Source organism: Octodon degus, unplaced genomic scaffold (assembly GCF_000260255.1).
Source record: "Octodon degus isolate 3935 unplaced genomic scaffold, OctDeg1.0 scaffold00120, whole genome shotgun sequence".
Classification (NCBI taxonomy): Eukaryota; Metazoa; Chordata; class Mammalia; order Rodentia; family Octodontidae; genus Octodon; species Octodon degus.
Window position 1 is genome coordinate 1,348,057 of NW_004524696.1, and position 11,051 is coordinate 1,359,107.

At 41.0% G+C, this 11,051-nt stretch overlaps 1 protein-coding gene and 1 pseudogene across 1 annotated transcript in view; both read right to left on the bottom strand.

Annotated features, from left to right (window-relative positions):
* Positions 1 to 183: 183 nt before the first annotated feature.
* Fbxo15 (F-box protein 15) overlaps positions 184 to 11,051 on the bottom strand; it is a 75,748-nt gene continuing 64,880 nt past the window's right edge. Inside the window, exons 9-10 of the mRNA XM_004640180.2 lie at positions 7,679 to 7,803; positions 184 to 525 (exon numbers count right to left, since the gene is read on the bottom strand). Of these exons, the coding sequence (XP_004640237.2) occupies positions 256 to 525; positions 7,679 to 7,803 (395 nt within the window). The 3' untranslated portion in view covers positions 184 to 255. The remainder of the gene's footprint in view (positions 526 to 7,678; positions 7,804 to 11,051) is intronic.
* Positions 4,999 to 5,492, bottom strand: LOC105743366 (annotated as a pseudogene).

An 11,051-nucleotide genomic window follows, 5' to 3' on the forward strand; every position in this document is an offset into this window, starting at 1 on the left:
AAAAAAAAAAAAAAAAAAGAGTAACTGAGACAATATGCTTTTAGTTTCTGTCTTACGTGAAATTTCACAAGGACATACTGTATTTTAATTTAATCTTCTAAATGTTAACCTGTAAATAACATGTAAATCATAATTTCTATTGTAAAATAAGGCGTCACAGAGATTACTATAGATATGCTTTATTTAACTTTCAATACCAAGAACAAAGCTGTTAATCAAAAACAAATATTTAACTAACAATACTTTCCCACCTGTTTAATATTTTGTCCCAAACCAGTGGTTTATTTTTGCTACACTGAGGTAAAGGACCAGGTTGACAATGAAATATTCTTCCGTCTCTTCAATCCACACCAGTTCTGCATGTACTTTTCCTTCCATATCCATATAGTCAACATAGTATGTCTGTCCCAAGAAATGAGGTCCATCTGAGGGGCAGGCAGCAGGCCTCATGTGGACTGCAGAGCTCCAGCACCAGAAGAGCTTCCTGTGCTCATCCAGAAGAGTCACATCCATGACAGAACAACTCTAAAAACAAACACAAATAGAAGGATAAAATGACAAGCTAGACTTGATTTGCACTCAATGTAAAACTGACTGAAAATGCTGGGTGTGACATCTAACCCAGAATATCACCCTTGGCACTGTGTAACCTATGCAATTCTAGACCAGCAGTGGTGGACCTTTTAGCATTCTCAACGATATAAAAGCCTTCTGTAGCAAGCTTGTCAGGTTCACTGCCACTGTCCTATGAATAACATTTACTAGATCCTATCACTTAATACTTGTTCCTGTAGACATGTGAGCATCTGAGGAGCTTTCAGCACAATAGCATTTACAACTGAAACCTGAGATGTGGAGTGAACCTTCCCACTCCTCATGGTCTAGAGGCAACTGCTGTTACACCTATGTAGCAGTGCCAGTGGTGCCAAGAGAGGGAGGCCAGAGTGACCTGAAAAGCAGTGGTGATGTCCTCCTGGCTTCTCCCTGCACCAACACATGTCTCATGCCATTCTTTTCTTTTCCTCTTTCTCTGAGGCTCAGGGTTTTTAGTTGTTCCCCTTGCTCCATTTTTGTCTCTTTTATATACCAACCTCCTACTCACTACTCTTTCTTGAAAAGGATGGCACCAGACTCACCATCAGTCTCTATGTCTCTTTCATTCCCAAGTTTCCCCATCTCCCCTAGTGACGCACACCCGTGAGGGTCCCAGTGGACCCAGCAGTGCACTAGACTCTCCAGCCCCAAGTTACTGACGTCTATGATCTGCTCTTGGACTTCCCTCATTACTTATTCCCACCATTTTACTAATATAGATATAATCTCTCTTAAATGTTTTGCTTCAAAATCAACACAGAAGTACCTTTTCTTGAGCATGTCTCTTCACTGTCCAGGTTACTAACCAAATACCCCCATGATGGCTATCCTTCAGAGTCTCCCACAGCCTTTCCATACTACAAGCCACAACTCAGTAGTGTACCCTGAATCATATTTAGTGGGGCAGAACTCTATGTCAAAATAAAATAAAACACAAAAAACAGCATGCATTGCACACAGTGAGCAAAAGCATCATTTTATGAAGTTTTAGTGACACAGGAATATGAGTGTCTGTGGGAAAAGTGCAATGCAAAGTATCAATGCAGGGGAAGAGCACTGGCCATGAGCACTGCACTAGAGCCCTCAGTTCACCCTTCTTAGCAGCCCACCATCCAGTTTATAATTTCACTGCCCTTCTCTGGACTAACTCCCTTGCTGGTGCACATACCTGCATTGCCCCTCTCTCATCACCTGCCATCCAGGTCTAGCCTAACCCAGCCTGGTTGAGCCTGTTTAGTTTCTCTGATGTAAGTGTCTAGCATGTGGAGCCCACAGAGCTGATGCCTTCCCTGAGCAGCCACAGCCACACCTCAGTATCATCTAGGGATTCTATGGCAGTCTCTGGGAGTTCACAACCTCCCCACTGAACAACTCTCCCAATCTCATCATCTCCCTCAACCCTCTGTACTCCACTCCTCTCATGGTGCCTCTATAGATGACCTCAATCCTCATAGGCATAGATTTAAAAAGGCACTTCCCTTATCTTTCCAACACCAGAGCCACATATCTGCTGCCTCTGCTCCTTCCTTCTCCTTACCTACATGTATGTGTGTTTTTAATCTACTGCTATACAAGCCTGTTTGATCTGGCCCAGCAATCTAGACTACGACCCATCTCCCTTCCCACAAGGGTGCAACCTCTCAGACTCAAGTGGGTACTCTCCAACACCCTACCAGCTGAACCTTAAACATATGCAAATAATTCCCATATTGGAGAAACAGTGAGCAAAATAATCTCCCTGGGCCCCACCACCCCCTGGCTTCTTTCCACCCTTCACACAGAGACCTTTCCTGTCTTTCCTAGATTTGTCCACATCTGTAACTCCCACTCGTACTTCAACCCACTCCAACAAGCAAGCGTATCTCACCGGATGTCAGTCTCCACTTCAGCAGCACTGATTGTTGCTTATCATTCATTTTGAAAAACTGTCCTCCCAAACACTTTCATAACTGCCACTCTGCAGCTTTCACCAGGTCCCACTGCCAGAGCTCCTCACAGCTTGGTCTAAAACCCTGCTTGCATTATATATAATCCCTCTTCCTACATGGATTCTATCTCCACAACTCAAACTACAACTAATGTGCCTGGGAATCCTAAGTGTATCTGCAGGCAGAACCATCTTTCTAAGCTCAAGTACCTGCTTAGCATCCTGGGTGTTTCAGCATGACTATATCCAAACTCAAAATCAGTCCAGTTAAACTTGGATTAATGCTCTTAGAAGAGGTTCCAGAGGGTTGCTTTGCTCCTTTGACCATGTAAGCACACAGTGGGAGGATGCTGTCCATGAACCAGAAATCAGACCCTCCCCACACACAGAATTTGTCAGTGCTCTGATACTAACTTCCCACACTCCACAACTGTGAGAAACAGATGTCCACTGCTTAAAAACCACCCAGTTCCTGGTACCTTGGTACAGCAGCCCAATGGATTGCTACCAAACGGATAACCTACCCTTTAAGGAACCACAACATACACTGTCCTCCTCCCCTTCTCTCCAATCATCCATGTTCAGAGTAATCTGTATAAAATTCAACTCTGGTCATATTACTCACACTTTAAACCCTTCAACAGTGTCTGCTACTTTCAATAAACAACCAAATTCCTCCCTGTTGCCTGTAAGCACTCTGTCAGCCTGCCCATCCACCATTGCTTCATGCAACACCTCCTCCTGCCATCTGCATGCTACCACATCAGCATTCTTGCAAGCCCATGAACATGCCATGCCCTTGTCTGACAAAGGTCATGCCTCAGCACTCTCCTCTCCCCTCCATCTGTCTTCATCTGCTTTCATCGTGTGAACTCAGTTCAAACACCAGTCCCTTGAGGAAGTCTCCCTGGCACTCCCATTTCAACAGACCAGAAGCATAATGTGAAGACACACCATGTTCTTTTTTCTCTTCTTTTTTTTATTAATTTTATTGAGAAATAAATAGCAGTGAGACAGCTTCCAAACCAATTAATAGGACAGTTTCAATAATGAATACATTGTATATTGTTGATTTCATAGTGGTTATTCATAGTGCAAGATGCAGACATGATATCCTGTCCAAACACTATTAGTACAAAACATTCTTGTCATTGAATTAAGAGAAAGTAGCTGTACATCTATCCTACCTATTTTGTATTGTGGTGGTTTTTATCTGATCTCACTTCCTATGCCCTAAAACCTAGCTCAGTTCAGCTCTTAGTAAGCAGTGAATACTTGCTGATGAATAGATAAATAAAATGATGGCTTATCATAATGGATGAAAAGTTAAGTTAGCATAAAAGGAAAGAAAAGGGTAAACACCATATGCCAAAAGACTGGAAGAACATGGTACAGATGCATACTGAGGATCAGTCAGTGTGACAAGGACCAGGAGGGCCAGACTCCAGTATCTTGAGGGTAGGACTCATGGAGCTCCTGTCCTTATAAATATGCAAGGTTCAAAACTCAATGTCTGAAGGACTGCAGCACTGGTCCATGTATCCTCTGCTCTTTTAATCAAGTTTGTTCTCATGGCAAAAGCCACCTTAATCACTCATGCACCAGCCTCAGCACTACTGAGTAAAGTGACCAAAGCACCCTTTCTATGGAGCACAGGCACCCACAACATGCTTAACCCTTGAGCTCAGCAAGACCCCAGGCTGTACTGAACTCAATTCTTCCTGCATAAAACAGGACCTAAGAACTATACTAAAATATTTACTTTAAATTAAAATTTATGCCAAGCTCTACATGTATTTAGAAGTAACATTAAAATAAATAACATTACAAAAAACAAATACTGGTCTGTATCTCAGTTACTCTTCTCTCATGGCTGGAACAAAATATTCAACACCCAAAATTAGGGAAAGGAAGGTTTATCTAGCTCACAGCTACTACAGGTTTGAGTCCATACTCAGGTGGCTTCAAGGCAGAGTGGTACACAGTACAGAGAAGCCTTTTATGGTAGCAGCAAAGATCAGAGAGCAAAGGGAGTGGCAGCAGCTCAGGCAGCTAGCAAACCTCTCTCCCCACCTTACACTGTAATGAAGATCAACCAGCCCAGGGCCAGGGTGTAGCACACACATCTGCAATCCCAGAATTGGATCAAGAATCAGTCACAAACTCCAGAAACCATCCCATGATTGTATGAGGCTTTAGTGGGACAACTATATATAGTCACTTTGCTTTTTTTTACTGTTCCTATATCACCCTATCCCAAGGAACAAGAGGCAACCATTATTTAGCTTTATTCATAACCATAAACTTAACTCTGTAATCCAGGTACATTTAGAGGGGAGCAAGGAAAACATGGAACCCAAAGAACTGCAAGAAGAGCAGAGATGATGGAGCGTTTTGAGCAGGGAGGGCATTGGGTGCTCTCCTGAGCTAGAAGAATGGCCTGGTCTGGTGGTGGCAATGCACACAAGTCACACGTGTTAGGGCTGTCCACAGGTGGTGATGGTGATCTTCTTGCTGGTCTTGCCGTTCCTGGACTGGAAGTGCTCCATGGCCCCCACCATGTCATGCCCTCTTTCACCTTCCCAAAGACTACGTGCTTGCCATCTAGCCGCTCAGTATTGGCAGTGCAGATGAAAAACTGGGACCCGTTTGTGTTTGGCCCAGCATTTGCCATGGACAAGATGCCTGGGCCTGTGTGCTTCAGGATGAAGTTCTCATCATCGAATTTCTCCCCATAGATGGACTTGCCACCAGTGCCATTGTGGCGCATGAAGTCACCACCCTGGCACATAAATCCTGGAATAAATCTGTGAAAGCAGGAACTCTTACAACCAAATCCTTTCTCTCCAGTGCTCAGAGCACAAAAGTTTTCTGCTGTCTTTGGAACTTTGTCTGCAAACAGATTGAAAGAGACATGGCCCAAAGGCTCACCATCGGCAGCAATATCGAAGAACACAGTGGGGTTGACCATGGTTGGCAACAAATGACTAAGAGGAAGGATAGAAGCATCTGCAAAGCAGTCACTTTGCTTTTAATGTCCAACAGTCTACTAACCAATCTGTGAGCTCCTAAGTTAAGACTCCAATGACACCAGCTCAGGATGCTTCCAATCGGTGTCAGAAGAATTAGAAATAGCCACACTCCTGAGCTCTGGAGAAGAATTTGGTTATAGAAACAGTGACGTACAAGGATCAGAGACCCCTATCAGCAGTATATGTCCCTTCAAAAAAAAAAAAAAAAAAAGCAGGTACCATCTTCTGTCCTTACCACTAAAGAGTGAGGTTTTTGAATTTTTTTTTTCTTTTTTTTCTTTGTCATGAGACCCAGAATGAGTTTTGGGTGATGGATTTTCTTACTTGCCTCTGTTCAAATGGGTAAAATATTAAAAAATGTCATACTAGAGGATATGTCAACAATTTCCAGGAAAATCAGTTTTCAATTAACTCTGTTTGTAGTAGCATTATGAACCTGACAAACTTTTTCTAGCTTATATTCTTGCTTTTAAAAAAAAGCCTTTAACTCAATGAAAGTAATTACTTAAAATACTTTTTATTCATTCACTATGCTTAAGGTAATCATATTCTTAAAGGAAAATTCCTGAGCTGCATGGAAAATGCAAAGAATATGATGTCATTCATCTGTCTTCTTTCTTTGGAAACTCCAAGGACAGATTAGTCTTTATACTGACTCCATATACAAATGGCAGGAGCAAATCAACCTACTCACCCTCTGCTCCAGACAGAGAGCAGGCTGTTGCACTCTTCTCCATCTTCCTTCTTCCAAAGACAATCCAAGATCAGGTTCACAGAGAAACTGCTCAGAGCCGGGCCTTCTATTCCCTAATCTTGTTTTCAGATTCGGCTGTTTTGCCATCCTGTGTACCTAGGCCCACTGCTTTAGCAGCCTACAGAATGTGACCTGAAGTTGACTAGAGGATCTGGTTTTGAGGCTATAAGCTCAGCCTCTGTGAGAAATTCACTGATGTACTTGCTACTAAAAATGCTTTCCTACAGTTCTGTGAAAGACCTTGTTTTTAGTAAAGCTTTGTTGCTTGGAATAATTACTCTATGTCCTCTTACTTCTTTGAGCGTAGACTGACAACTCTGATCTTGCACTAAGCCACCAGGAAAAAAAGAACAAATTTTTAAAAATCATCCTGATTTTTAATCATATTTATATTCTGCCTTTTGTGATCCTCAAGATTTGATTTTAATATTTTTAAGTTTTGTTTTTAATAGTAAGCCCCATCTAGGTCTATCAAAGCTCAATGTAGGTCTATAAAAGATGCACTTAAAAACAAAATAATACCCTCAAGTGTATAATAAACATCACTTTTACCAAAGTTTAAACATTTGCTTACAGATACACAGGAAGAGTAAAATGTTTCACCGTATCAAATACCAAGTGTTCCAGGAGACAATATTCCATAACACTGCTTGTGGTCTTGGTCGTCATTATTAACACTCCTAAGAAAGTGTCCAGGAGACAAGTCTACTCATTCCTATGACTATGAAATCCTACTAATTATATCAAATAAAGATTAACAGTAATGAGACCCAGGGCATCCATGAGCACAAAATCACAGAAGAAAATCTACTATATGTGAACATTCCTCCTCCTCCTCCTCCTCCTCCTCCTCCTCCTCCTCCTCCCCCCTCCTCTTCATCCTTCCTCCTTTCCTTTGCCCGCCCCTCCCTTCCCTACAATTCTAAGCACTAAATCAACTCTCTTATCCATGAGGCTAAATTTTTACTTAGATACTTAAGAAGATGCCCGTGTCCTGGAATAAGAACTAACAGCTGCAATAAACCTTAAAGCTGCTGTGCAGTGAGGAAAGTGTTCTGAGCAAATCCTAGGCCAACTTTTAGCTTCATTCTCTCCATAGAACAGACAGATAGGATGGAGTGGAGGGTATAGCCAGTGCAGTTCAGAAACTCTACTGCAGTCTATCACCCTCCATGAAGAACAACAATACTCTGTAAACATTTGAAGGAATTAAGCGATAAAAAAAAGAAAAAGAAAAAAAAGGAATTAAGTGATGAGCAATGACTATGAGAATGTGTGCAAATATACAACCAGTTCAATTAATGAAAATTTTTAAACCAACATTTTTATATAGAAGCAGATTACTTGAATAAAATAAAATAACTTTTTTACCTCTATGAAGGCACCAAAAACATTAGTTCTCCAAGCAAGGCCAACTTTTCCAATAAGAGGAAGATGTTCTCTGCTATTTTCAGAATGTATCACAGTAAGCTTCACATAACCATCTTCAATGCATCCTGAAAGGATTTAGGGTAGTTTTAAGTACTATACTCCAATGCAGGACATCAAATCAAGAGTCTTCAGGTTGGCCTCTCCTCAAGGGATACCTCATATGGATAAGCTCTAGATTCACTGGAGGCTATCAGTACAAACAGTCCTGAAGTCAGAGTCCCAGAAATAGAAAAAAATGTATATTCTGGAAAAAGATGCCAACAAGTCAAGAAAACATGATTACAGAGAACCTGGGTAAACACTATTACTAATATAAGGTCTATGAAAAGGCTTTTCTCCCTCAGTGCATATTAGCATGCTTCCCATTACTATATCAAATACCTGAGGTGATCAACATATAAAGTCTGTGGGTGCCGGGCTCCATTACCTGCGGGCCTGTGGTAAGGCACAGAATCATGGCAGGGAACATGTAACAGAGCACGCTGCTTACCACATGGCAGCTGGGAAACAGTACTGCTCCACAAGCCCCTGAAAGGTCATGCTCCAATAACCTGAAGATACCCCACAAAGTCCTATCTCTTTAGTTCCTACCATCCATGAATAGTGCCAAACTGAAGACCAAGCCTCTAACACACAGGCCCAGGGAACATCCCCATGCACAGTACAGCATTTGGTCAAGCCACAACACATTGGTCAGCAATGGAAATAGAAAACCAGGAATACAGAGCTTACAACTGGAGACAGAGAGATGAGAGTGATCCATGTTAGCACTGCCCCCAAGAGGAAGAAATGGAGAGCAGTGGGTAAGCAGGTCATAAACAAAGAAGCCCAACACATAAAATACATATCTTTCTACAGATTAATAAATATCTTGGTCTTAACCATCCAGCAGAAAAGCATTAAAATGATTTATAAAAAGTAAAGTCATATTAATATGCTCTGACACTGCCGGTCCTGCAAATAACCCACTACTATTATGGACTACTAGACTATATTGGATTGCTGAATTCACGTACCCACGATATTTAAATGGCAATGAAATACCTATCTCTGACAAAACTAAACCAAAAAAAGAGGATACAAATGAAGCACCATTTTGTATCTGTATATACAAAATAGGATAGACATACAGCTACTTTCTGTTAATTCAATAAGAGATATGTAGAAATAGTGTTTGGACAGGATATCACGCATGCATCTTGTACAATGAATAACCACTACAAAGACAACAATATGCATTGTATTAATTACTGAAACTGTCCTACTAATTGGTTTTGAAACTGTCTCATTGCTATTTCTTTCTCAATAAAATTAATTTTAAAAAAATGAGTAAAAGGCCTCACATGTGCCTACCAACACATGAGGACAAGCCTTACTCTTCCTATAACTCACTCAAAGCTAAAACAGCAACTGCACTGCCACTTATGGGCCTTCACCACCAAGCAGCTCATTTGCTCTGCTTTCCAACGTTTGTGCTCAGAGAGCCTATAGCACTGCCCAATCCACAGTGACAGACTCCATGGTCATTTAACGTACGTGAAAAATGACTGTGAAACATAATCATATAATTAAATCTTCACTCATATGCAAAACTTCTTCAAAAACAGACACTTGAATAAAGGTAAGGTGCACATCACAGGGCAAAGTAGATGGGAAAAATAGAGGAAAACAAATGTTACATGGTCCTGGGTTTAGTTATTTCACAGGAGTCAAAGCTCTGTTCTAAAAGTACTGTACATTATTTTCCAACTTAAGTGTTACCAATAGTTAAAACTGATGCTTCTAGGGCCGGCAAGATAGCTCAGTGGACTAAGCGCCTGCTTTGGCAAGCTCAGGGACCAAGGTTTGATCCCCAGCCCTGGGGCACACTAAGCCAGCCAATGAGTCCAGGCATAGTGGTGCACACATGTAATCCCAGTGCTGGGGAGGCTGAAAACAGGAGGATTACTGCAAGTCAGAGCTGCGTAGTGAGACCCGGTACCAAATACATCAATTAGAAAATAAATAAATAAATAAAATGATGATTCCCCAAGGTCTTCCATAATGTCTTTTAAGGAGAAACTCCATCAGAGGAAGACACTCTGAGCCCTGCAGGAAGTACTTAGCCTAGATGACCATGCTGCTAGCTTCTGAGGGTCTTACTTTTGTCCCACAGATGGAGGCAGTACATATTTTCTTTTGGGCTGCTGAGTAATTAACAAGAATTGTGCAGTTCCTCTGCCCATTTTCCATATGAATGAATGACAAACGATACTGTTCCTTCCCTGATAGCTGTACTGTCACCTCAGCAGAACTGGAGAGAAGCAGTAACAAAGTCTGTAAAACACAAGTACTCAAAGCAAATATAGTAGCGACATTCTGCATGGACACGATGCGACTTTGCTCTGCTATGTACCACAGCACCACCACATGCAAAATCCAGAGAGACCTCTGATAGTTCAACAAGGCAAACTTAGGCAGTGGCATCTGACAATGTGGAACAGAAAACAGGAAGCCCATTTTCCATGTGGCTCATCCTCAGGATACTGTGGAAAACAGACCCCAAATACAAGCCAATTGCATCTCAATAGCAATTGTCCAAGCTGATAAACATGACATTCCCACAGGAAGCAAAGCCTGCCACTAATTTATTGTTATCATGTATTGTGCCTTTTTGGACCAATTATAAAGCTGCAATGCTTTAAAAGCGCTGACTCTTTCAGCAGGCTGTCTATATCTACTTAAATCTGTAAGGCAGGAGATTCAGCTCTGTTCACATTTAAATGATCTGCAATAGGGAATGTGTTAAGTGTGTGTACGTATATAAATGACAATACACAGTACTTACTGTACATCTGCCATAAGCTTAAGCATCTTATGTCTAGTACCTCAAAAGAATACTTTAAAATATAAATGGTAGTAATTAGGTTTTATAGTTTTCTGAATTCATAGGTGAGAAAATATAGGTTAACAGTGACTTGCTCAACATCCTACTACCGGCCAAAGCATGATTAAATACCTGTTTTGTGTCTGGAGTCTACACTATAAGAGATTAAAACACATACAAAAGTGGAAAACATATTCATTAGTTTATATAAAGGATGATCAAAATAAATGGTGTACATTTAAATGTTTTAGAATGCATTGTACCTTAGTGTTAGAACTCAAAAGAAGAAAGAAAAATTGAAAGGTGTAACACAGTTAAATGGAAAGTGAGAACTTAAGGATTAAACAACAAAGAGAAAGGAGAAAAGTTAAGAAATATGGCAGGGGTGAAATCATACATTTATATAAACAAGATGGTTAAGACAATGGTCCTAAGAATCTCCATAAA